Genomic DNA, 27,973 nt, shown 5'->3' with positions numbered 1-27,973 from the left:
TTTTCATATTCCTGGCCAGGCTGTGAAGGAAATCCTGGACATGTGGGAAAATATGAAATTTACCGTGGTCAAGTATTACAAAGGCACCCAGGAGCGAGGCTACATCTTGGGATCTGTTGATGATATTATCCAGTGCCTGGATGACAACACTTTCAACCTGCAAAGCATCTCAGGAAGCAGATTTGTGGGGCCTTTTCTGCAGACTGTTCGCAAATGGGAGAAAACGCTTTCTCTAATAGGGGAAGTCATTGAGGTGAGAAAAAAGACACCCAAAGATGGAAAGGTGCCGATTCATAGCAGGAAGGAAACTTTGTATGAGAATATTTTGTGCTCAGAAACTAATGATCCTCTTTCATACTTTTTCTGTCTTTGATTTATTTTGGGGGGTGGGATGATTAGAAGCATCAATCTGAGTTTTTATTTCAATGAATGCATTTTTAATTTCCACAACTTCTAATCAGTGCTTTTTCATATGTCCTTATTCTTGTTTAATACTGTCCTGTTCTTGTTGCAAGAATGCTTTCACCTCTTGTATCACATTGAAGAATTTAAACATATTTAAAGCCCTTTTCTGATTTCCTTCTACTTTTTATTTTCTTAGGACAGAATCCACCCCCCCCACTTTTTTTTTTTTTTTTTTTTTTGGTGACTCTCTTTCACGGTAGGGGTTTTTTCTCTGTGTGATTTTGATTTTTCTTATATTAGGGGGTTTAGGGCTTTCTTGCTTTGTGTCCAGACCTCTGTGAGCAACCCAGGCTCATTTCACCAGTTTTGTGTGGCTGCCTTGTTTTCTTCCTCAGACCGTAGGCAAGTGCCTTATACTTGCTACACCCTGAGCTTGGGGTGGGATGAAGCCAGGCCTGCTTCACTGGCTAGGAGTGTGGTCGTGCATGGGCTTCTATCACTTGCTTTTTTAAATTTGTTTTTTGTCTATTACTTAAACTTTTTTTTAAACTTTTAATTTATTTTTTTAAATTGAAGTATAGTTGATTTACAATGCTGTGCCGATTTTCTATTACTTTTTATTAGTGGCATCTGTTAGCCTGGATATAGTACTGCTTTTTTTCTTTGTTAGGACAAAATTTTTTTAATTGACATGAAATTTATGTAACATACAATTACCCATTTTACAGTCCACAATTCAGTGGCATTTAGTCCATTCACAATGTTGTGCAACCACCACCTCTATCTAGTTCCAGAACATTTTCATCATCTCTAAAGAAATTCCTATACCCGTTAAACAGCAATTACTCCCTACTTCCCCTCCCTCCAGCCTCTGACAACCATCAGTCTATTTTCTGTCTCTGTGAATTTACCTATTGTGGGTATTTCATATAAATGCAATCATATAGTATGTGGCCTTTGTGTCTGGCTTCTTTCACTTAGCGTCATATTTTCAAGGTTCATCTATGTTGTAGAATGTGTCAGTGCTTCATTCTTTTTTGTGGCTGAGTCGTATTCCTTTGTGTGGATGGACCACATTTTGTGTATCCCATTCACCTGTTGATGGACATTTGGGTTGTTTCCACCTTTTGGTTAATGAAATAGTGCTTCTGTAAGTGTTGGTGTACAACTACTTTTTGAGTCCCTGTTTTCAGTTCTTCTGGGTCTGTCCCTAGGAGTGGAATTGTGGGTCACGTAGTATTTGGATCAGTTTTTGCTTGGGCTTCTGCACAGTTTGTCCTTTGGGTCACGGGGCTCCAACCCCTGCTCACAACTAGAAGCTTCCTCCCTGTCCCAGGCTGGGGTGGAGAGTTTTCTTTTGCTTTTGAGTGTAGCTGTGTATTTTAGAATATTTAGCTATGCTTCCTCTATCATTCCTATATATTTGGAAAGGAGTGTATGCACTCACTGTGCCCTCTTGCCTGGAAAGTCTTTCGACCTGAGTTGGTTTACATCTGTCCTGTGTTAAGGTGGGATTTTGCCATACACACCCCGAGGTACCTGGGAACCTGTGTTGATGATAACATTGTGCATTTACAGGTTTGGATGTTGGTTCAGAGAAAATGGATGTATCTGGAAAGCATCTTTATCGGTGGAGATATCAGATCACAACTTCCAGATGAAGCAAAGAAGTTTGACAACATCGATAGAGTATTTAAAAGGGCAAGTGACTGGCTTCTATTTCAGTCTTGAAAGAAGAACAGTGATTTGAGATACTTTTACTTACGTATTTGCATGTAGTATTTTGTGTATTAGTAGCTTCTCAATTTTTTCTATCATTGTATATGAACTTGATCTCTTCAGTAAAAATTTCTGTTTGATCTTAAGCTACTGGCCTATGACACTAGAAGCTTTTCATATTTATTTTTTATTATAAAAATAGTACTTGTGGGAATTCCCTGGTGGTCCAGTGGCTAGGGCTCCGCGCTTCCACTTCAGGGAGTGTGGTTTCGATCCCTGGTCTGGGAACTAAGATCCCACATGACTCATGGCAAAAAAAAAAAAAAAAAAGAAAAAATAGTACTTCTGTAAAAAGCTTGGGAAAATGTAGAAAAGCAGGGAAAAATGTATCTTCCATAGTTCCATCACCTTTAATACATATTTCTTTCATCTTTTTTCTATGTATATGGGTTAAAAACACACTAATAAAGATATTTTATATAATCCTATCCTATAATTTTCTCTTAATATTATAAGAAACATAGTTTATATTATGAAACTATCTGAGAAAATGTTTTAATGCCTTTATATGTTCTGGTGAGTGGCTTGACATTAATTTAGTTGATTATTGTCTAGTAACTGGACATATTATTTGAAGTGAAATTCTTTGCTTTCATAAATAATTTGCAGTTTGTGTCTAAAGTTTTTTCCATATTTAGGGTATCTTATGATAGATTGTTTATGAGTAAATTACCCATGAAAGACTATGCTCATTTTAAAGTCCTTCCAGAAAGGGTGGTACCAGTGGTCACTGCTGCTAGTAATTAGTGGGGGAAGAATTTTCACCCAGCCCACCTGACCTCAAAGCCCAGGTACTTTGCTACTCAGTGATGCTGTTGTATTCTCCAGTTACAGGCAGCCAGCTCACGTTTTGGATCTCTTTTGTCCATTAGAGTTTATGATTTTTTTTCTTATCCATCTGCATAAGCTTTTTTTAAAACTTAAAAAAATTATGCAACAGATACCTATTCATTATAGAAGGACTTAGACATCATAAAAAAGCAAAAAAAAAGAAAGAAAGAAAAAGAAAGGAAAAAATAGCTACAATCTCACGCCCAAGATAACCATTTCAATAGTTCAACATGTATCTTTTCCAGAATTTGTTAATTCCTATGTAAACATATCAATAAATATGTAATTATTCTATGAAATAGGATCATTCTTATCAGTATGATCTTTTTAAAATTTAACAGCCTCATCATATATTTCAATAAATAAACATATAAATTGTCACAGCAAATTTTGACCTAATTCCCTCTCATTGGACATTTAGGCTATTTCCTTTTCTTTCTTTTCCTTTCTTATCATTATGTTTTTGCCATTATATAGAGTAGGGAATATTCAGGTGCATACAAATTGCTCAGAGTGAAACTGCTGGCTTTATTCATCCAGCAAATGCTGATGGAGGGTCTGCTGTGTGCAGACACTGTTGTAGGCACTTGGGGAAACACTGAACAAAAGACACAAAGATCTCTATGCAGGGCAGCTGACCTTCTAGCGGGAAGATGGAAAAAAAAATAAACATTGGAATTAAGTAAGTTATGTATATATAGTACGTTAGAAAGTACTTATTTATTTTGAATTTTTAAAATAGATATTTATTTGTTTATTTATTTAGCTGCACCGGGTCTTAGTTGTGGCACGTGGGATGTTTGTTGCCGCATGTGGGATTTTAGTTGCGGCACATGGGATCTAGTTCCCTGACCAGGGATTGAACCCCAGGCCCCCTGCATCGGGAGAGTGGAGTTTTAGCCACTGGACCACCAGGGAAGTCCCTGAAGGTGCTTATTTAAACACTTAACAGTTTTTGCCAATTTGGCCTCCCTGAAGGTGGGGGTTCTGGTTTGTCGGGTTTGCTCTGTTGTGCCTGGACCCTGGCAAATGCCCACCCGGGACAGGAGCCGGGCTCCTGCTTCCCTGGCTTGACAGCTGTCCTCTTGACTTTGTCCAGATCATGGGCGAGACCTTGAAAGACCCTGTGATCAAGAGATGCTGTGAGGCCCCGAACCGCCTCAGAGAGCTGCAGAACATCAGCGAGGGCCTGGAGAAGTGCCAGAAGAGCCTGAACGACTACTTGGATTCCAAGAGGAACGCCTTCCCCAGGTTCTTCTTCATTTCTGATGAGGAGTTGCTCAGCATCCTGGGCAACAGTGACCCCCTCTGCGTCCAGGAGCACATGATCAAGGTCGGCCCCCCAGGGCTCCCAGGGGGGAGGTGGCATAAGCTCTGTAACTACAGCTTGTTGTATTCAAGTCTTCTACACAGTTCGGTTCAACCCAGGGGTTTAAGACTGTGAAACGCTGCTGGGGTTATTTGAAGCATAAATCTGATGAAATCCACTGTAGTCTGAAGTCACACCAGCACTCAGCTGCTATCTGTTGCTCTTTTTCCACAGTCCCCCAAACAACATTTTATGGAGAAACTAAAACAATACAGAAATACACAAAGACTAATATAATAAGCAGAGAGGCAATACAGGATAGTGGTATAGCACATCCAGCCAGGTTGTCTGAGTTCAAATCCTGGCTCTACATGGGTTTGCTGTGTGAACTTTGGCAAGTTACTTAACCTCTCTGGGCATCAGTTTTCTTATCTGTAAATGCAGATAACTCCAATTATAAAAATTTATAACGACAAAATTTAAATGGGTTAATATTTGTAAAGTACTTAGAACAGTGCCTGACTTACAGTGTTGGCTGAAAAACCTTATCTACACCCAGAATTGACACTCTTTTTACCAGTTAGTCATATTTGCTTTGTCTCTTTTTTTGTAAAATAAATTTGTAGAGATAAAGTTGACATACTCTTCATTCCATCCCCGTTCACAGTTCTTCCTCCACTTTCAAGAGGCAGCCACTATCATGGCTATGACGTAATTCCTTCCAGCCCGTGTTTTCATACTTTTACATAAACTTATGTGTATCTGTGAGTGATATTGAATGGCAGGAAACACAACAGACAAAACTGTCACTTGTGATAGAGAATCAGAGCTGGGCCAGGAGTAATCCTTGGTCAACTAATCAAAGCTCTATATTTAGTATCAGCCCAGAGCAAGGTTTCTCAGCCTTGGCACTATTGGCATCTTGGGCCAAATAATTTTTGTCTCTCTCTGTGTGTGTATGTGTGTGTCGGGGGTGGGAGTGGGGGGGCTGTCCCGTGCATTGTAGGATGTTCAGCAGCATCCCTGGCCTCTACCCAAAAGATGCCAGGAGCATCCCTCTCCAGCTATGACGACCAAAAATGTCTCCAGACGGCACCCAGTGTCCCCTGGGGGCAAAATCCTCCGTGGTGGAGAACCAGTGTTTTCGAGCAATTCCTTTATTCCAAACAAATAAAGCACTAAGGATCAAGTACTTAATGCAATACTTTTCCTTCGATTAATGCTGATTTCAGCTGGTCCGTATATCCAGATACCTCTCCATATCAGCATATACCCTAGAATCTCAAGTGTGTGTGTTGGTGGGGAGTCTGTCTTCTCTTTCTTTCTTTTTGTTTAATCTACCACCAACCTTTGCATAGTTCAGGATAAGCGAAAGTACCCAATGAACGTTTGTCATTGAATGAATGGACATCTATTTAGCATGTGGTCTCTGATGCTATTGCTGGCATCCTGGCAGTGCTGATGTGTGATGAGGCACTGCAGGCTGTTCTTTGATTCCAGAACCCAGGGAAGGTATTACAGGGTGGCTTCTCCCACTGTATTGCAGATGTACGACAACATAGCACTGCTGAGGTTTAATGATGGGGACAGTGGAGAAAAACTGGTGTCTGCCATGATTTCAGCAGAAGGAGAGGTCATGGAGTTCCGGAAGATCATCCGGGCCGAGGGGCACGTGGAGGACTGGATGACAGCAATTTTGAATGAAATGCGAAGAACTAACAGGCTAATTACCAAGGAGGCTATCTTTAGATACTGTGAAGACAGAACCAGGTAAGATTGTAAATGTGATTGTGTGTTACTTTATCATATTTATGGTCATAATGGATCAATTTTCAAGGTTTGGAGTAGATCAACTGACATTTCAAATGAGGTTTTCTTTTCCTGCCGTAGCAAAGTAAGCTGATGTATATCTGTCCTGTAAGGATCACCTCATATAGCACGTCTCAAAGTGTGGTCCCCGGACCACCAGCATCAGGGTCCCTGGGAGCCTATTAGAAATGCATATTCTTGGGCCCCATCCCAAACCTGCCCCAATAGAAATTCTCGAGGGACTTCCCTGGTGGTCCAGTGGGTAAGACTTCATGCTCCCAATGCAGGGGGCCTGGGTTCAATCCCTGATTGGGGAACTAGATCCCATATGCATGCCGCAACTAAGAGTTCACATGCTGCAACCAAGAAGTCCACATGCTGCAGCTAAGATCCCACGTGCTGCAACTCAGACTTGGTGCAGCCAAAATAAACAAACAAACAAACAAATATTAGAAAAAAAAAGAAATTCTCGGGGTGGGGCCCGGGGATCTGGGTTTTCACAATATCCCAGGGGATTCTGAACTCAGGTGTTCTGAACCTAGTGACCCACCAGAAACCAGGTGTTCGTTAAGGTGGATTCTATGTGTAGGTTAATGGGTAAAGTTGTATCTAAAGTAGTTGATGAATTTCAATCATTCTTTGATTTTTGTGGCCTAGAAGCTTCCAAGCACTGAGCTGAACCATGCCTGGTCCTAGTGGCTAAGAGGGCTGAACTCAAAGCCCGTAAAGCATCTTTGCCTAACTTTCCAGGAGAGTTGTATATTTGGCAGGGCCTTTATGCAGACATAAAGTCTTTATTATTATGAGAACACTGTCCTCTTGGTTTCGCTTGCTGCCTTTTTGATTTTGCAAACTGAAAATGTCTGTTTAAATAAATTATTAGAACAGAGCATAATATTTGTCTGATTAGGATCCTGCTTTTTCTTAGGTTCTGCACCATGTAAAAAAATTGGTTTACCTCTTTATGTAATCAGGTGTCCATATATACATACATACATTCAGTGGTGTATTAGTAAACTAGCTCTCTGGGAAGAAAAAAGCTTTGCTGTAGAGCATTTCCCAATACTCAAGCATTAGTAAATACTCCACATGTCTGATTTCAAGAAGGCTAAATGGAGGGAATTCCCTGGCAGTCCAGTGGTTAAGACTCCACCCTTTCACTTCCAAGGGCCTGGGTTCGGTCCCTGGTTGGGGAACTGAGATCCAGCAAGCTGCGCGGCGTGGCCAAAATTTAAAAAAAAAAAAAAAAAGCTGAATGGAATAATGGTAAGAAGTTTAACACCTCGCTTGCAAAATTCCTGAATATTTGTCAGTTACCTCTCATGAGCTGATAGGAGGTGGCCTTAACCCATCATGGGCTGTATTCATTCATTTTACTAGCGTTTACTGGATTCCTGCTCTGGGCTCATCACTGTGCTTGATGCTGTTTCGAAACTGAACTAGACAGCAACCACTGTCCTTCAGAAGCAGAGATCGCGGAATATCTAAAAATCTCTGCAGTGTTCCCAAATCGTACGAATTTTATATCTGCATTTATTCATTTTATTTGCCTCATAACTACTACTTAGCCAGGGTGTTGCTATGTGTGACAACATGTGGTTGGTGGAAGACAGAGTTAAGAGAATTCAACCTGATTAATTGGGAAATGTCTGAGCCACCCTTTCCTCACCTAAGTACCCCTCTGCTAAAGCGAACTTGTTGCTCCTAATGAAGGGGTGAGTCACTGAAATGATAAGATTGATTTACTTGAGCGGACATGTTTCAGCATCACTGAGAGGGCAGGCCCAGGTGTATGTAGCCCCAGAGCACACCTGCTGTCCTGGGATTTGCCAGACACCATCATGTTCATCTTAGCTCTGCCCTGAACCACTTTATTTTCTCTGGTTATAGTGTTGCCACCTCTCCTGATTTCCTACTTCCCAGGTTTGTTGCCTTTCACAAGATCCATCTTTGTTCATTTCAGTACCATCCTCTGGACCTCCATCACCTTTGTTACATCTCTCTTGTGTGTCGGGACCATAACTATACATACTATTTAGGTTTTAGAGGCACCGCACAATTTTAACACAAGACATTAAAGCCAAATACTTTTTATTGTTTTAAATATTCTTTAAAATTTATTTTGCCATTAATTGTCCATCATCAAGATAATGACTCGTGGGCTTCCCTGGTGGCGCAGTGGTTGAGAGTCCGCCTGCCAATGCAGGGGACACAGGTTCTTGCCCCGGTCCGGGAAGATCCCACATGCTGCGGAGTGGCTTGGCCTGTGAGCCATGGCTGCTGAGCCTGCGCGTCCGGAGCCTGTGCTCCACAACGGGAGAGGCCACAACAGTGAGAGGCCCACGTATCGCAAAAAAAAAAAAAAAAAAAAAAGATAATGACTCGTCATTTGCAGTCGTTTTTACTGGATTGGAACTTATAGCTCTGGGTCCATTATTTTTTTAGGTACGGTTTAGAAGAAAAGTTTGCCCTAATGTGTTTCAAGGCACTTACCAGCTTTGGAAATTAGTATGTCAGTAGGGGAAATCCAAGCGGCTGATAAACATATGAAAAGAGGAAAGACTTCACTGGTCCTCAAGGATCTGCAGATTAAGGCCGAGTGAGATATTGTTTTGTTCACCTTTCAGACTGGCAAAAAATTCAAAAGAATATAATGCCTAGTGCTGGAGAGGGTGTGGTGAGGAGAGCGCTGTGCATGGCTGGTGGGGGGACGGATTGCTACAGCGTTTTAAAGTAATTTACCTCTTCCTATTAAAATAAGCTATCAAAAAAGTGCTTTTGTACTGGTTGCCCTGCACTTGGGATTCTGGTCCGTAACACTAGAACCCTCTCTGACTCCTCCAGATGTGCATAAAGCAGGGTTTCTCACCATCGGTGCTGTTGACATCTGGGGCCGGATAATTCTTTGCTGTGGGAGACCGTCCTATTTATCGTAGGATGGTTAGCAGCATCCCTGGCCTCCAGCACCCACTAGATGCCAGCAGTACCTTTTCCCCCAGTTGTGACAACCAAAAATGCATCCAGACAGTGCCAAACAATGTAGAGAGATGTTTACCATGGTCTTGTTTGTATTGGCAAAAGAACTGGGAGCAACTTGAATAGACATCAGAGCGGAAATGTCTGCTGAAATTGCGATACTTTGACGCTCTGAAATATCGTGCAGCCTTGACGAGGAGCGGGTCAGACCTACGTCCGTTGACCTAGACGCACGCCCACAACCAATAGGTGAGAAAAGCAAGGTGCAGTGTAGCTTGTGTTCCCTGATGCCGATGTTGGAGAAACAGCCCTCACAACCCCTTCTCCCCATATTTGTGTATCTTGAACTTTGAACAGGTTTGTATGAGAATGGAAAAGAGTGCCGAGTGACACTCATTAAACTATATCAAGGAACCACAGGGAGGTGTGGTCAGAGATAATTAATTTTTTTGTTGGATTTTTTTTTTTTTTTTTTTTTTTGCGGTACGCGGGCCTCTCACTGTTATGGCCTCTCCCGTTGCGGAGCACAGGCTCCGGACGCGCAGGCTCAGCGGCCATGGCTCAAGGGCCCAGCCACTCCGCAGCATGTGGGATCTTCCCGGACTGGGGCACGAACCAGTGTCCCCTGCACCGGCAGGCGGACTCTCAACCACTGTGCCACAAGGGAAGCCCGGAATTTTTAAAAATTAAAAAATTCTCACAGTATGCCCATAATGTTAAATAATTTTTAAACATCTGTAAAGACACATCTTTAAAGTGATCTGGCATCTTTTACACAGTCGTGCACCTGTAACTTTTTCATATGCGTGTCTCTGTTGGCCTGGTGTTTTACTATCTGGCCAGAAGAGTTTTATTCTCCTTTGCTTACCTGCAGCTCATACTTTGCCTTCCCTATTCCAGATCAAAGAAATAGATTTTTTTTAAATGAAGTATAGTTGATTTACCATATTGTGTTAGTTTCAGGTGTACAGCAAAGTGATTCAGTTATACACACACTCGTATATACATTCCTGATTCTTTTCCTTTATAGGTTACTACAAGATATTGAATATAATTCCCTGTGCTATACAGTAAATCCTTGCTGCTTATCTATTTTATGTATATTGGTTCGTATCTGTTAATCCCATACTCCTAATTTATTTCTCGCCTTCCTGTTTGTTTTCTATGTCTGAGTCTGTTTCTGTTTCATAAATAAGTTCATTTGTATTATTTTTTAGATTCCACATACAAGTGATATCATATGATGTTTGTCTTTGTCTGACTTACTTCACTGAGTATGATAATCTCTGGGTCCATCCATGTTGCTGCAGATGGCATTATTTCATTCTGTTTTATGACTGAGTAATATTCCATTGTATTAGGTTGCTTCCATGGCCTGGCTATTGTAAATAGTGCTGCTGTAAGCATTGAGGTGCATATATCTTTTTGTTTTGGCTGCACCGTGCAGCTTGTGGGATCTTAGTTCCCTGACCAGGGATCGAACCCACGCTCCCTGCAGTGGAAGTGTGGAGTGTTAACCACTGGACCGCCAGGGAAGTCCCCATATATCTTTCTGAATTAGAATTTTTGTCTTTTCTGGATATCTGCCCAGGAGTGGGATTGCTGGATCATACGGTAACTCTATTTTTAGTTTTTGAGGAACCTCCATACTGTTCTCCATAGTGGCTGCACCAGTTTACATTCCCACCAACAGTGTAGGAGGGTTCCCTTCACTCCACACCCTCTGCAGCGTTTATGTTTGTAGACTTTTTGATGATGGCCATTCTGACCGGTGTGAGGTGGTACCTCATTGCAGTTTTGATTTGCATTTATCTAGTAATTAGCATTGTTGAGCATCTTTCCATGTGCCTGTTGGCCATCTGTATGAAAGAAATAGATTCTTTTTTTAATATTTTAATTTTATTGGAGCATAGTTGATTTACAATGTTGTGTCTACACAACATTGTAGTTTTAGTGTGTACAGCAAAGTGATTCAGTTATACATATACATATATTCATTCTTTTTTAGATTCCTTTCTCATATAGGTTATCACAGAATATTGGGTAGAGTTCTCTGAGCTATACAGTAGGTCCTTGTTGGTTATCTGTCTTACATATAGTAGTGTGTGTATGTTCATCCTAAGCTCCTGATTTATCACTCCCCCACAAGTTTCCCATTTGGTAACCATGAGTTTGTTTTCGATATCTATGTCTGCTTCTGTTTTGTAAATAAGTTCATTTGTATCTTTTTAAAAAATTAGATTCCACATATGAGTGCTGTCATGTGATATTTGGCTTTCTCTGTGTGACTTGCTTCGCTTAGTATGATAATCTCTAGGTCCATCCATGTTGCGGCAAATGGCATTATTTCATTCTTTTTACGGCTGAGTAATATTCCATGTTTATATGTACCACATCTTCTTTACCCATTCCTCTGTTGATGGACATTTAGGTTGCTTCCATGTCTTGGCTATTGTAAATCGCGCAGCAGTGAACATTGGGGTGCATGTATCCTTTCGGATTATAGTTTTCTCTGGGTATATGTCTAGGAGTGGGATTGCTGGATCATATGGTAGTTCTATTTTAAGTTTTTTAAAGGAAGCTCCATACTGTTCTCCATAGTAGCTGTACCAACTTACAACGGTATACAGCAGAATTTCCTTTTGAAAGAATTAGATTCTTGACAGGACCGTTTTCGGTCCCAATCCTGAGAAAATCTTGTTGAAGGTGTGCTTTTCCCTTAGGGTCGACTGGATGCTCCTGTACCAAGGGATGGTGGTGCTGGCCGCCAGCCAGGTGTGGTGGACCTGGGAGGTGGAAGATGTCTTCCGCAAAGTGCAGCAAGGGGAGAAGCAGGCCATGAAGAACTACGGCCAGAAGATGCACCAGCAGATTGATGAGCTGGTCACTCGGATCACCATGTCCTTAAGCAGAAACGACAGAAAGAAATACAACACCGTCCTCATCATTGACGTACATGCCCGAGATATAGTTGACTCTTTCATACGGGGCAGGTAGGGACCTGCCCCGGGCACTGGCGTCTCGAAACCTGTCTTTTGTCGGCCTCTGGCCTCTCTCAGCATCTCTCCTTCCTCCCTCTTGTCCACCTTCTGCTGCATCTCTTTCTCTCTTCACTTATCCCCCGTTGCTCACCTTCCAGCATTCTCGAGGCCCGGGAGTTCGAATGGGAAAGTCAGCTGCGGTTTTACTGGGACCGAGAACCAGATGAGCTGAACATCCGCCAGTGCACGGGGACCTTCAGCTACGGCTACGAGTATATGGGTTTGAACGGGAGGCTGGTTATCACACCCCTTACAGACCGGATTTACCTGACTCTCACTCAGGTGATTGGCAGCCTGGGTCTCTTGGTGATCGTTCACCTGGGGTTATGTGTTTTTCTCTAAGGGTGACTATGGTAATTGTGATGGTGTACTGGGTTGACCAGTGTCGCCTACCCTGCCCCAAATTCAGATCTGCTCGGAAGCTCGGATGGGACCTTATTTACAAATAGGGTCTTGGCAGATCGAATTAGTTAAGGATTGGGGTGAGAACATCCTGGATTAGGACCCTAATACCAGTGACTGATGTCCTTGTAAGAAAGGAGAGGAGAACACAGAGACACAGAGAAAGTGATGTGAAGACGGAGGCAGAGACGGGAGGGATGCGGCCACAAGCCAGGGACACCTGGGGCCACCAGAAGCTGCAAGAGGCCAGGAAGGATCCTCCCCTGGAGCCTTCGGAAGGAGTGTGGCCCTAGCCACACCTTGATTTCAGACTTTTAGCCTCCAGAACTGTGAAAGAATACATTTCTGTTGTTTTAAGCCAGACGGTTTGTGGTACTTTGTTACGGCAGCCCCAGGAAGTTAATGCTGAGAGTAAGGGATGTTACACTTTCCAAATCTATAAAAGAGTTTCCATTTGGAATATGACCTACGTGCCACCTTTTGGGATTGGGCTGTTTCAAGTTCAGACGGCCCCTAAAACCACCCTCCGGTTCAATAGTTTGCTAAAAGGAATGACAGAATTCAGTAAAGCCATTATGGTCATGGTTATGGTTTTCGCAGCAAATGGATACAGATCAAAATCAGCAATGGGAGAAGGTATAGGACTGGGTCCAGGAAGTTCCAGCCTTCAGTTTCCTCTCCGATGCAGCTGTCCAGACAGCATCATTTCCTCTGGCAGCTGTGTGTGGCCACACGTGTGAAGTCCTGCCACCCAGGGAAGCCCACCGAGCCTTGGTGGCCAGTGCTTTAACTGGGGGCTTGTCATGCAGACATGACTGACCCCCTGAATGATTGACCTTAGTCCCCAGACCCTGCAGAAGTTGACCTGATGATACCATGTGACCCAAGCCTCCCACCATAAATCACATTGTTAGACTGTCCAGCGTGGCCCAAGGTCCCCAGATAAACAAGGACACCCTTCTCAGGCAGGGCATTCTGAGGGCTTAGAGGTCAGCTCCTAGGATCTAGAGACAAAGGGCCAAACCTTTCTTTGGGCAAAATTAATCCTTCCCTGCACAGATGTCCATGTTTCCATGAGCCTCAGCTCTGGGAACTGCTAGGCATTGTCCTCAGGGTGGGTACAGAGTCCAGCATATTGCAGAGTCCCTGGTGCACTGGTTCCTATATAATGGGGGGCGGGGTGGGCGGTGGTCAGTGGAGGTCGACTGAGAAAGACAGAAAAGAAATGTTAAAAATGGTGACTGTCGGACTTCCCTGGAGGTCCAGTGGTTAAGACTTCGCCTTCCAATGCAGGGGGTGCAGGTTCGATGCCTGGTTGGGGAGCTGAGATCCCACATGCCTCAGGGCCAAAAAACCAAAACATAAAACAGAAACAAGGGGCTCCCCTGGTGGCGCAGTGGTTGAGAGTCCGCCTGCCGACGCAGGGGACACGGGTTCGTGCCCCGGTCCGGGAAGATCCCACGTGCCGCGGAGCGGCTGGGCCTGTGAGCCATGGCCGCTGAGCCTGCGCGTCCGGAGCCTGTGCTCCGCAACAGGAGAGGCCGCAACAGTGAGAGGCCCGCGCACCGCAAAAAAAAAAAACAAAACAGAAACAATATTGTAACAAATTCAATAAAGACTTTAAAAAAATGGTGACTGTCAGAAAAGGTGAGTGTGAACTGGTGTATTGCCATTTATATATTCCTGCATAGACTGTCACAAACTGGGAATTGACACCTGTTTCTTTCTGTGAATCAGACAATGTATGTTTTGCATTTGGCTTCTAACAGGCGCTGTCCATGTATCTGGGTGGGGCCCCTGCTGGCCCAGCAGGTACTGGCAAAACTGAGACCACCAAGGACCTGGCCAAAGCCTTGGGCTTGCTCTGTGTTGTAACCAACTGCGGCGAAGGCATGGATTACAAAGTAAGGCCCCGGCGTCACTTCTGGTACGGTCTTCTTAGGCAGAGAGCTAAAAGGGGGACAGCGTGGGAAGGCATTTCACCTCATACGCTTCCATGAGATGACATGGTGACAGCTGGAGGAACATAGTAGGAAACGTTTCACCATCACAGTCTAGGAACTTGGCTGTATCTCTTTGTTAGCAGCATGTAGAGCAAGAGTCCCAAACTAAATGCCCACTGGAGTCAGCTAGATAGTGTAAATGAATAAAGCAGCAGACAGACGATAGAGAGTGGTAGGGACTGTGGCCAACTGGAAAGCAAAGCTCCATCTAAAGGGGAGCCGCTATTGAGCTTAGGTCAATTGCTGCCACTTGGAAAAGTGGACCCAGTGTTGTTAGATTTTCCAACATCTCAAGAGAAGCCAGAAATCTGGGTTTTTACGTTAAAGTCCTTAATTTGTGAAATCCCTGAACTTAATTACAAAACAGAAATAGAGCCACAGATGTAGAAAATAAACTTATGGTTACTGGGGATGGTGGGGGAGGATGGGGGAGGAGGGATAAATTGGGAGATTGGGACTGACATATACACACGACTATATATAAAATAGATAACTAATAAGGACCTACTGTAGAGCACAGGGACTCGACTCAATACTCTGTAATGGCCTATATGGGAAAAGAATCTAAAAAAGAGTGTATGTATGCATATGTATAACTGATTCACTGTGCTGTACAGCAGAAACTAACACAACACTGTAAATCAACTATAGTCCAATACAAATTTTTAAAAAAATCCTTCATTTGTGAAATCCTATGAGTGGGAGCTGGCCCACGAGAGGCCTTGGAAGTCTTGCTGGGAAGACCACTACTGGGGTGGCTCTTCTTTGCCAATCTGATGAGTGTCATTTGCTTTTTTTATTTTTTATTTTTAAAATTTTTATTGGAGTATATTTGCTTTACAATGTTGTGTTAGTTTCTACTGTACAGCAAAGTGAATCAGCTATACATATACATATATCCCCTCTTTTTTGGATTTCCTTCCCATTTAGGTCACCACAGAGCACTGAGTAGAGTTCCCTGTGCTCTACAGTAGGTTCTGATTGTCGTTTGCTTTTAATTTAGAAAATGGTGTCCATACACGGATTGCTTGCAATTTTCAAGATGAAAATTGCCCTTGTCCTGACACTTCTTTCATCCTAGGCCGTCGGGAAGGTTTTCTCGGGCCTTGCTCAGTGTGGGGCTTGGGGCTGTTTTGACGAGTTTAATCGCATCGATGCCTCCGTGCTCTCCGTCATCTCGTCCCAGATCCAGACGATCCGAAACGCTCTGATCCATCAGTTAACCAGGTTCCAGGTGAGGATAAGTGTGAAGCCAGCCCGGATCATGTCCCCAGGCTGGGAACGTGCCGTAATATCAGGTGGTGGACAGTCGTCTTTCCAGACCAGGTTCCCCCTAGATGAAGATTTGCCCAACTTCTGCTTTCAAATGGAGGTAATTGGGTTTCCCCAGATTATCGACATCTTTGATAATTAAGGACTGTAATAGTCTAAGAACTTCAGAATAATTCCAGACATGTGATTAATAGTTATAGACGGGTAGGGCAGAATTCTCAAATAAGTGACGTGTAAGACCCCCTTTCAAGGTCAAAAAATATTCTTCCCAAATTTGAGAAAAAATGATTTAAAAAAGAAAAATCAACATTCCATTCAATCAACATATCTTCCGTAGAAATGATCACAGTGAACCAGAAAATTTGCCTTCGTACTTGGTAAAATTACGGCATTGTAATGAGGAAGGTTATTAAGGTTGTTACCAAAGTGAAAAGGCAAACTTAAACATTTTTTGAGAATTTACTAGTCTCTCCCCATCCAACAATACATTTGTAGACTCAAGTTTGAGATGTCTGTATGAAGTTACATCAGATTAAACTGGTTGCGAATTTGGAGTAACAGGATCTTATGTAATTTAGGTAGCCCAGAGTGAGTTCTCTGACAACAGGGACCAGAATGGCTGGACCGTTTCCCTACACTGTGATCCCAGATTGCTCTGCTGCTCCTCCGGCCACTGTCCTTGCCCCTGCGTGCCCTGAACACTTGTCACTTTATGCCACTTGCTCCACAGACATTCCATGCCCTGGGACACCATATGCATCCCTATCTGCTTGGAATTGTCCTTTTTTCTCCTTCACCTGAAAACTCCTGTACATCCTCCAAGGCCCCACAGAGCCTCATTGGGAGATTCAGGACCCAAATTCAGCATGGGTTGGTGAGGATTCCATTGTGGGCACCTCTGTGGCCCTGCACCCCACCTGCTTTCTCCCTGGACCTCAGGGCTCGTGGTCAAGAGATTATGTAAACTGGGTACTGTTAAACATTTGAGGATTCTGGATGGATTTCTATTAATTAGTTCTTCTGAAACATTTTAGGGCTGAGCTTACTACTTCTATGGGAGACACATTGAGCCTGCAATGCGTTGGGTTTCTAGAAGCTGTTTTGTTTTGTTTTGTGTTTTTGGCCGTGCTGTGTGGTATGCAGGATGCAGGATCTTAGTTCCCTGACTGCGGACAGAACCCACGCCCCCTGCAGTGGCAGTGTGGAGTCTTAACCACTGGACCACCAGGAAAGTCCCTAGAAGCCTGTGTTTTTAAGAGCAGGACTGTGTCTTGTCTCCAGAGGTTGATCTGGGACTCACATGAGATACTGAGGCGTGGGTGAGTGTAGTCTCAGTGCAGACTTGAGAGACAAGACAGCAGTCTCCATCTCTGCGGAGCATCAGCTCTCAGGCTGGGCTGCCCTCTTGTCACTGAGGCAGCCTGTGCCTCATAAAAATAAAACATCTGTTGTCTGTCTCTCTGGTGGACCATGAAAAGAAATAAAATAGTAAAATCTTAGTAGAGAGGAAAGTTAAGACAGTTGAAATTCAACTGTAGGCTAAAGAGACTCAAAATATAGAGATTTCTGCATTTTGTTGGTCCATGGGGCCCCTGGAGGACAAAGGCTGGTTTCTTGAAGGATGCTGAGGTGGGATTCTGTCAGAAGGGTGCAGGTGACACCCAGGCAGCCAGACCAGCATGCAGGTGGGAATGGGGAGAGAAGTGACAGCTAACATGAAGAAAATCCACTTTGTGCGAAGCAGTGGGCTCAGTGCTCTTGACTATGTTGTCTCGTTTAACGGCCACAACCTTGCAGAGAAGGAAACAGAGACTCAGAGAGGGTACGTGACCTGTTGGAGGTCACACAGTGCCTCGAATCAACCCCTGGCTGCACAGTTTCCCAACATCAGCTACTTCTCAAGTGGACAGACCCTTGAGTCACATCAGAGTTTGGGGGTCGGCTGAGGCTGGCACCCCAGAACACTGAGGCCGTAAGCACGAGGACTCTGCATTTATCACCAGGAAAGGGCAAGAGACAGATGGAGGTGTCTGTCTTGTACCCATGAAAGGAAGAGCCATGCGGCTCCCCAGGCCTGCTTGCCCCATGGTAGGCTGGCCAGCAGCATAATCCTTCCTTCCTTTCCTCTCGTCCCCTAGTTTGAAGGGCAGGAGATCTCCCTGGACTCGAGGATGGGCATCTTCATCACCATGAACCCCGGCTACGCAGGCCGCACGGAACTGCCCGAGTCAGTGAAGGCCCTGTTCCGGCCCGTGGTGGTGATTGTGCCTGACCTGCAGCAGATCTGTGAGATCATGCTGTTCTCCGAGGGCTTCCTCGGGGCCAAGGTGAGGTCCTTTAGCGCCAGGCGTCCCTGCACCCGCCTGGGTCTGCTCGCAGATGGGGGCCCTGGGACGTTTTCATTCCATGTGGCTTTTCAAATTGTTTTGCTTTGTCTCTCTCCCTTTTCTCTCTCTCCCTGACTCTCTCTCTTTTTTAAAGCTGGGAGTGCATCATTTTTTTAAATTAAATTAAATTAATTTATTTGGCCACATTGCGCGGCATGTGGGATCTTAGTTCCCCGACCAGGGATTGAACCTGTGCCCCCTGCAGTGGAAGTGTGGAGTCTTAACCACTGGACCACCAGGGAAGTCCTCCCTTTCTCTCTTTTTAAAATTATAACTTTTATTTTGGAATCATTTGACTCACAAGAGATGGCAGCAGTAGTCCAGAGAGTTCCAGGTACCGCTCACCCAGCTTCCCGCAGTGATAACATCAAAACCAGGAAACTGGGACTTCCCTGGTGGTCCAGTGGTTAAGACTCCACGCTCCCAATGCAGGGGGCCTGGGTTTGACCCCTGTCAGGGAACTGGATCCCACATGCAGCAACTAAAAAATAAGATCCCGCATGCTGCAACTAAGACCCGGCGCAGCCAAATAAATAAATATTTTTAAAAAAATCCAGGAAACTGATGCGGGCGCAATGCTATTAACTCGAGTGCGGACTTTATTTGGATTCAACAAGGTTTCACCTTCTCTCTCTCTCTGGTGTGTGTGTATAGTTCTATGACATGTAATCACATGTGTAGAATACAGTAAGTCCCCTACACACGAACGAGTTCCGTTCCAAGAGCATGTTCATAAGTCCAATTTGTTCATAAGTCCAACAGAGTTAGCCTAGGTACCCAATCGGCTATATAGTCCTGTACTGTAATAGGTTTATAATGCTTTTCACACAAATAATACATAAAAAACAAGCAAACACGAAAAATAAAACATTTTTAATCTTATGGTACAGTACCTTGAAAAGCACAGCAGTACAGTTCCGCAGCTGGCATCCAGGGTCTGGCATCGAGTGAACAGGCAAGAAATAAAGATACTGTACTACTGTACCCTATACAGTACTGTAAAGTACACAGAAAAGCACAACCACTTGTAGAGGATGCACGCACTTGGCAATGTACGCCAGACACGTGAACTGACGTGATGGGACATGCAAACGCACGTTCGCATCTTTGAAAGTTCACAACTTGAAGGCTTGTATGTAGGGGAGTTACTGTAACTGGAGCCACAGTCCGGACATGGAACTGTCCCATCGCCACAGAGAAACTCCCTTGTGTCAGCCCTTAACGGTCACAGCCTGCCCCCAACTCTAACTTACAACTGCCAATCATTCTCTATCACTACAATTGCATCATTTCTAGAATGTTCTATACTCGGAATCATACAGCATGTAACCCTTTCAGGTGGACTTTTTTCACTAAGCCTCGTGCCCTTGAGAATATGTGGCTTTAAAATATATATATAGAGAGATAACTCCTTTATCATCTCTTAACATATGTATAAAAAGATTATGCACATACATTTCCCCGGAAGGTTCTGGAAAAAGTGCAAAATAGCGAATTTTTTTTTTTTTGCGGTACACGGGCCTCTCCCGTTGCAGAGCACAGGCCCGGGACGCACAGGCTCAGCGGCCATGGCTCACGGGCCTAGCCGCCCCGCGGCATGTGGGATCCTCCCGGACCGGGGCACGAACCCGTGTCCCCTGCATCGGCAGTCGGACTCTCAACCACTGCGCCACCAGGGAAGCCCGCAAATGTTTTTAAGATAAAGGATTGTTAGGTTGCTTCTCTGCAGTTTTTTGGTAAAGGCTCTTATTGCCAATCCTATTGTCTATGGATTTTGAGCCAGAGTGGAGAGATCTCTGGTTCTTTGTTTCAATGAGCAAAGTCCCCATGCCATCCATAGGGACCAGCAAGTGTTGGATCCTTGATGTAGACCAGGTGGATGGCTTGTCCTCAAAAACAGTTACAAGAAAACTTTAATAACATGTTTAGGTCAAAGGAAGCAAATTTCTGGAGTGTAATCTCTATGATTTAAAAAGTTGTATGAATTCTGTTCTTTAAGGTGGTTAAGATTTTCCTTGGCTTTCAAGGACTGTCATCCACTCTGTCTGGTAAGGCTGGTGTTCTTTTAAATTAGGTCATAATTTGTCACGGTGAAAAACAGAGGACCCATCCTGGTATTTGTTGGAGGCAAGATTTGCTGGTTTGTAGAGCAGCTTCATTTGAACACCTTTATGTCAGTTTTCTCTGTGTCATGATGTTCTGGTGTTTTCAGGGCATTTTCTTCATTTATTTTTCATTGTCTTTTATCACAAAAGGCTCTGGCCAAAAAGATGACCGTTCTGTATAAGCTGGCCCGGGAGCAGCTCTCCAAGCAACATCATTATGATTTTGGACTCAGAGCCCTTAAATCAGTGTTGGTGATGGCTGGTGAGCTGAAGAGAGGTTCTTCTGAACTTAGGGAGGTAGGGGCCACGTGCTGTAAGTTCTCTGGTGTTTTAATTTGGTTCATGTGTATTGAATAAATGCTGGGATGGAGGTGACAGGGAGCACAGGTATCAAGAGAAAGTTTTATTCTGAGCTGTTACTTCATTTACTTGTCTGGCCTTCATTTGGTCTCTTCTTCATTACCTTGTTCTCTTCAAATTTGGCTGATTACCATGAGGTCCAGTTCCATGTGTTCATGGTGCCAATGTTTGTGATACTTCAATGATAATAATCAATCTACAATTGCAGGATGATGGGCTGGAGGGGTGGGGATGAACAAAATGCTCTAGAAAACACGAACAGGAGTTATTTCCTCTTTGCAATAAAAGCCAGAGGGGCGGCCATGTTTCTTTCACACGGGACTTACTCCAAAACAGAGTCTGATCAATGCCACTCTGTGGGCAATAGACTCGTGTGTCTCTCCAGAAACTCTACTTGGAATGCTTTGTGTTTGATATTTCATATAAAATTTCATTGTCTACTTCATAAGAGGATTTCTAGACTAGCCCTGGGGGCTTTCAGAAATATCTTTGAAGACATCTGTGTTTTGCTCCATCCAGGATATGGTGCTTATGAGGGCCCTTCGAGACATGAATCTGCCCAAGTTTGTGTTTGAAGACGTCCCTCTCTTCCTTGGTTTGATTTCCGATCTGTTTCCTGGACTGGACTGCCCACGGGTTCGCTACCCCGATTTCAATGATGCTGTAGAACAGGTGCTCCAGGAAAATGGCTACGTTGTCTTACCTGTCCAGGTAAAATGGTGCTGAGGATGGCTTTTTCTGGGTCCTTTCCATTTTTTTTTTCATTTAAAAATAATTGTGGTAAAATACACATGACATTTACCATCTTAACCATTCCCCACCCCCATTTTCTTTTTTTATTGTGGTAAAGTACACATAATATAAGATTGACCATTTTATCCATTTTTAGTACAGTTTAGTAATGTTAAATGTATTCGTGTTGTTTTGAAAGAGTTTGGCGTCGTGCAAAACTGAAGCTCTGTCCCCATTAAATAATAACTCCCCCCCCACCCAGCCCCTGGTAGCCTCTATTCTACTTTCTGTCTCTAGGCATTTGACTCCTCTGGGGACCTCATATGAGTGGAATCACACCGTGTTTGTCCTTTTGTGTCTGGCTGATTTCACTCAGCATAGTGTCCTCAAGGCTCATCCATGCTGTAGCATGTGTCAGAATTCCCTTCCTTTTTGAGGCTGAGTAATATTCCACTGTATGGATATATCACCTTTCAAAAATGTTTCTGGCATAATGTGATCAGATAAATTAAGTATTTTGTTTTGGGGCCCAACCATCTAATCTTCTCTCCCCACCCCACCTTTTTTCCCCCCGGAGTCACACTTGAAAAAATTTTAAATTAGACCTTACAAGTAAAATTTTGATCATCTGAAGCCTGTGAGATTGTATATGTTGTCTGTAAGCCATACCTTATTGCCAAAGTGTTCTGCTCAGGGCGTAAATGCCCAAAGCTGCAGGTTTGGGGTGGCTGCCTCTGGACAGGCCACCTTGGGGCATCAGGCTACCCAGAGGCCTCAGGCCGGGGCAGCGGGTACTGACCACAGATGAGAGATCTCTGTGCACCTTTCCTGGCCCTGGTGGTTTCCTCTAGAGGTGGTTGTTTAAAAAGATGTGTTTTTCGTGGGAATGTAGAATGGTGTAGCCACTTTGGGAAACAGTCTGGTGGTTCCTCAAGAAGTGAAACATAGAGTTACTATATGAGGAACAGCAATTTTATTCCTAGGTATAAACCCAAGAGAAATGAGAACATATTTATCCACATGAAAACTTGTCCATGAATGTTCATAGCAGCATTATTCATAAGTGCCAACAAGTGGAAATAATGCAAATATCATCAACAGATGAAGAGATAGACAAAATGTGATCCATCCGTACAATGGAATATTATTTGGCCATAAAAAGGAAGGAAGTGCTGACACAGGCTTCACTGATGGGTGAACCTTAAAAACACGATGCTGAGTGAAAGAAGCCAGACACCCAAAACTACGTACTGCACGATTCCATTTATGTCATTCCATTTTTTGGTCAAGAACGGGCAAATCCATAGAGACAGACAGTAGATTAGTGGGTGCCAGGGGCTGGAGGCAATGGGCTTGGGAGACATGATGAATGAGCACAGAGGTTTTTTTCGGGGGTGGGTGATGAAATGTTCTAAAATTGAACGTGGTAATGGTTTCACAACCTTTCAAACATACTGAAAACCACTGAATTGTTGAAACACTTTAAATGCGTGAGTTGTACGGTGTGCAAATTCTAGCTCAATAAAGCTGTTTTTAACAAAAAGCTGTGTTTTAACCCAGCTGCCAATGCTTGTCCCACAGGTGGATAAGGTGGTTCAGATGTTCGAGACCATGATGACCCGCCACACGACAATGGTGGTGGGGCCCACGGGAGGGGGCAAGTCCGTGGTCATAAATGCCCTGTGTCAGGCCCAGACCAAGTGAGTATGGCATCCTTGGGGAGGGCTTTGTTGCCATGGTGGTTTCACGGTGAGGTCGGTGGCGGTGTTACCTAGTCCCACTTTGCTCTCTGATTTCCTGGGAGGTTACGTTTGTCCCAGAGCCCCCGCTTTAAACCCAGAGCATCTTTTTTTTTTTTTTTTTTAACTTTGGCCGTGCCACGTGGCTTGCGGGATCTTAGTTCCCTGACCAGGGATTGAACCTGTGCCACCTGCAGTGGGAGTGTGGAGTCCTAACCACTGGACGGCCAGGGAAGTCCCAAACCCAGAGCATCTTAACTTGTCTTATTGCTGATTTAGTTGATATATTTTAGAAGGCAAAACAGTTAGCCTTTTGTGCATCAGACTGTGAATAGGTTTATTTGTGAAATGAGTATTTCAAAAACTATCTTATAAGGATGTTTTGAAAATTAACTTAGGTCGTATTTTCTTGGCGTTCAGATTGCTCCTTTAAAGTCAGTCAGGACCCCCCGCCATGAGGCGACACTGTTATGGTATCAGAGTGGCCAAAAAGAGTGTCCCTTCCCCAAATGCCTTATCATCACCAGCCCTGCAAGAGCTATACTACTCGAAGGAAAAAGTGATTTCACACTCCTAATATAGAATATCATAAAGACCTGTGGTGAATCTATGCCCTTATACTGAGTATGGGTTTTCTGACTTCTCACATTTCTCCTAAGCAATAGCTGCATTCCAGAAAGATTTCAGTGCATGCTGATGTTTCAGCAAAAATCTAAATCAAGCCTTATAATCTTTGTGACTTTACCAGTTCTAATAGGCTATAAAATCCAATTGAGTGACTGTCATTTCTTCTTCCTTCTTTGTATGTTTCTCATGAGGAAATCAGTGGACGGTGGCTTACTGATTTTAAGAGGGTTATTCCATAGCCATCCTGTATTTCATTCTTTAATTAACTCATTGTTAGGTAATTTATAGAACTATCACGTACAGATGTGAGTATAGGTATGCCACTATTATTTTTATTTATTTATTTTGTTAATTTTAAACTATGTTTTGTGTGAACTTTAGTTTTCTATAGATGAATTAATCCCACGGCACTGCAGGAATTTACAGGCATTATACTGGGAAATACCCTGTCTACGTGGTTTGTAAAGCCAGCAACGCAGAGCAGATGTCGTTCTGTAACTATGAGGGATTGAACATCAGGAGTTAAAAGGTTTTACGTTATCCTGGTGACTGTAATCTCCTATACACTAGTTGTGAAATATCTACATGAATGTGCCATATGCATGAATATGTAAATACACAAATATGAAATATACATGAAGGTTAGCGTCTGTTGCCCTCAGAAGTCAAAGCCGTGTTATCGGTTCAGACCTCACTTGTGTTGGGGCCACGTTCCTGGTGAAAGGTGGTTCCCTTGAGTTTAGTATAAGTCATTAACAGAGAGTGGGAAGCCCAGTGCAGAGTTTGGATGGTTTGCATTTTAAATTTCGGATTGGATCGAAAACACAGGGGATCTAATCCCCCACATGGGTGACCTAGATTGTTCTCCTAATGTGTTTAGTCTGCCTGAGCCACGGCTGAAACCTCTCCTTCGATTTAGGCTTGGGCTGGTGACAAAGCTGCATGTCCTGAACCCCAAGGCTATGAGTGTCACAGAGCTCTATGGCATCCTGGACCCCACCACCCGAGACTGGACAGATGGGGTGCTGTCCAACATCTTCAGGGAGATCAACAAGCCGACGGATAAGAAGGAGCGAAAGTGAGTATCTTTGTAGGGAGGGGAGAGCCTGGGTGGGTTCGTAGTGAATTAGCCAAAGCTTACGAAGAAACAAATGATGTATATAGTACTGTAGTTTCATGCTTGGAAGCAAACAGACTCAGGAGGCTCTGCTCACGAAGGGCCAGGTGCCACCTCAGTGCTGTTTATGTGTTGTCTAAATCATGCTCCTTGACTACGATGGATCCCAGCTTACCATGGAGGAAGCTGAGATCCAGGGAAGGGGAGGAAAGAGCTTGCCCCAAGGCCAGGGATTTGAACTTGGGACATCAGAGTCCAAGCCCTCAAACAGGGTCACCACGCCAGGCTGCCTATACAGCAAGGTTAAGTCAAGGAAAGGCAACAAAACATCGTGGAAAGTGCTGGAACACCCTTCAGAGCTGCAGGCGTGGTTGAGGCTGCCTGCCGTGCTCCAATCACTGCCCACCGCGGTGAGGGTCTAGTGAGGCCGGGAGGGGAAATGCTCTATTGGAACATCCGGTAAAAAGTCTTCTCCAGTGTTAGTTGTTCCCGTGACACCTGTCAAGTCAACCCAGGGATGATCCTGATTGTATATTCTAGTCCAACCCCATTCATTAAAAATCCCTTAAATAACGAGTCTAACGTCTCAACTGACGACTTTTGGAACAGCCTCTTTTTAGCAATCCTCCCCTGATTCTGGATCAGTCCAGGATTTCACACTGTGCTCGGTTGTCCTATCTCCTTGACGTCTTCTAATTTCAAGCAGTTCCTTAGGTTTTCTTTATCTTTCATGGCCTTGATGTTCTGAAAGATTCTAGGCCAGCTGCAGCACAGAATGCCCTCAGTTTGGGTTTGTCTGTTGCTTCCTCGTAATTGGATGCAGGCTACATGTCCTTGCAGGAATCTCTCAGAAGGGACATGGTGCCCTTCTCAGCGTCTCATCGGAAGCACGTGATACTGGTTTGCCCCCTTATTGGTGATTTTAACTTTGATCATCAGATTAGGGTGGTGTCTGCCATTTTTCCTTCTGCAATTGGTATGCAAGGTGTGGGGAGATACCCTAAGACTATGTAAATACCCTATTCCTCATCAAACCTTCACCCGACGGTTTTAGCATCTACTGATTGTAGCCTGAATCTAGTCTCCCTACGATGCTGTAAAATGGAGACTTTCTTTTGGGACAGTTGGTGAAATTTGAACATGGATTGTATATTAGCTAATAGTATTCTATCGATGCTAAATTTCCTGATTTTGATAATTGTACTGTGGTTACATAAGAGAAGGTGCTTGTTCTTAGGAAACATGCTTAAGCATTTAGGAATACAGGGCGTCATGTCCGCAACTTATTTTCAAATGATTCAGGAAAACAGAGAGAGAGCAAAAGAGCATCCATGGGGCAAAATTAACAACTGGAGAATCTGGTTGAAGGGCATGTGGCACTTCTTTGTACTAGTCTATTCTTGCAACTCTGTAAGTTTCAAATTATTTAAGATAAAAAAGTTAAAAAAAATACTGGAAGAAAATAAACCAAAAGGTTAATGCTGGAAAAATCCAGCTACTCCTATCAGTGAATTAAATGGAAGCAATATGAAATCAGCGTTCCAACACAGTAGAATCCCCCTGTCCAACACAGTCTCCTTTGGAGCTGGGCTTTACTGTGATGTAACCCATTATAGCCACAGAACTGAAGGGTCACGTAGCTTGAACACCGGAGGCCCTGAAGCCAAAGTAAGATCTCCTGCCAAGAAGGATGGTGTGTAAACCAGGGCTTTGCAAATGCAGATGCTCCTAGGGGCCCAGCAGGTAGCATCAGGGAGAGTGAATGGGCCAAGTTACATGGTGTATCAGCTTCTGCAGGGCCTCTGTAACAAATTACCGTTAACTGGGTGGCTAAAAAAAACCACCCAGAAATGTATTCTTCATCATTTCTGGAGGCCAGAAGTCTGAAATAAAGATGGGGCAGCACTGCCTCTGAAGATTCTAGAGGAAGGTCCTCCCTTGCCTTTGACAGCTTTAGGGACCCCAGGCATTGCTTGGCTTATGGCCACATCCCTCCAATCTCTGCCTCCGTCTTCATGTGGCTTCCCCCGATGTAAGGATACTTGTTGTTGGATAATCCAGGATGACCTCATCTCAAGATCCTTCCCTTAATCACATCTGCAAAGACCTTTCTTCCAAATAAGGTCACACTCACAGGTTCTGGATAGACCTATCTTATGGGGGCCACCGTTCAATCCCGTACCCATGGGTATATGAAATCCTTTTAACTTGACCATAAGAGGACTAGGTGTCCAAACCAGTGGAAAATAGAAGCTGATGCTCAGATTTAAGAAAAGAATGAGGTGGACTGGGACACTTTGTCTTCATGGGCAGCTACTACCAGCAGCAGCACATTGTTCCCATGCGGGAATGCAGGTCTGTACTGTCAGACCTTCCTGTTTGCCAGGGAAGCAGGGAATCCGATTGTTGGGTCAGGTTTCCTGATTCTTAAATGTTGGTGACTAACTCGAATAGTTTATATATATATAAACTATTATAAGCAGCAAGTAGGGTGCTCTATCTCAGATCCTGGTTAGAAAACCCTGTGGGACTTCCCTGGCGGTCCACTGGTTAAGACTTCGCCTTCCAATGCAGGGGGTGCAGGTTCGATCCCTGGTCGGGGAGCTAAGATCCCACATGGCTTGCGGCCGAAAAACCAAAACATAAAACAGAAGCAATATGGTAACAAATTCAATAAAGACTTTAAAAATGGTCCACATCAAAAAAATATATATCTTTAAAAAAGACAAAAAGAAAACCCTGGGAAAAGACGTTCAACATGAACAGGGAGGTTACACCAAGTTCCATAATTGGAAGCCTTACATGGCTCACTTTTCTCTGGTTGCTGCAGGTATATTTTATTTGATGGTGATGTGGACGCTCTGTGGGTGGAGAACATGAATTCTGTGATGGACGACAACAAGCTGCTGACGTTGGCCAATGGTGAGCGTATTCGGCTTCAAGCACACTGTGCCCTGCTCTTCGAGGCAAGTAGTGATGAAAAATAATTTCAAATATGTCTTTCTTTAAATTTTAAAATGTTTACTTTTTAACTTTTAATTTTTTATTTACGTTTTTAATTTTTTAAATTTATTTTTGG

General features: G+C 43.7%; 1 protein-coding gene across 1 annotated transcript in view; it reads left to right on the top strand.

Moving 5' to 3' along the window:
- The window catches only part of DNAH10 (dynein axonemal heavy chain 10), a gene marked incomplete at its 5' end in the record, with an annotated part of 152,217 nt that overhangs the window by 61,115 nt on the left and 63,129 nt on the right, over window positions 1-27,973 (top strand). The window contains 14 exons of the mRNA XM_079717271.1: window positions 20-253; window positions 1,984-2,106; window positions 4,115-4,348; window positions 5,871-6,094; window positions 11,833-12,102; window positions 12,249-12,432; window positions 14,322-14,456; window positions 15,637-15,789; window positions 17,966-18,154; window positions 20,470-20,616; window positions 21,199-21,390; window positions 22,993-23,111; window positions 24,697-24,855; window positions 27,725-27,860. Of these exons, the coding sequence (XP_079573397.1) occupies window positions 20-253; window positions 1,984-2,106; window positions 4,115-4,348; window positions 5,871-6,094; window positions 11,833-12,102; window positions 12,249-12,432; window positions 14,322-14,456; window positions 15,637-15,789; window positions 17,966-18,154; window positions 20,470-20,616; window positions 21,199-21,390; window positions 22,993-23,111; window positions 24,697-24,855; window positions 27,725-27,860 (2,499 nt within the window). The remainder of the gene's footprint in view (window positions 1-19; window positions 254-1,983; window positions 2,107-4,114; window positions 4,349-5,870; window positions 6,095-11,832; window positions 12,103-12,248; window positions 12,433-14,321; window positions 14,457-15,636; window positions 15,790-17,965; window positions 18,155-20,469; window positions 20,617-21,198; window positions 21,391-22,992; window positions 23,112-24,696; window positions 24,856-27,724; window positions 27,861-27,973) is intronic.

The sequence above is a fragment of the Hyperoodon ampullatus genome, assembly GCF_949752795.1.
Source record: "Hyperoodon ampullatus genome assembly, chromosome: 13".
Classification (NCBI taxonomy): domain Eukaryota; kingdom Metazoa; phylum Chordata; class Mammalia; order Artiodactyla; family Ziphiidae; genus Hyperoodon; species Hyperoodon ampullatus.
This window is presented reverse-complemented; position numbering and strand designations above follow the sequence as displayed.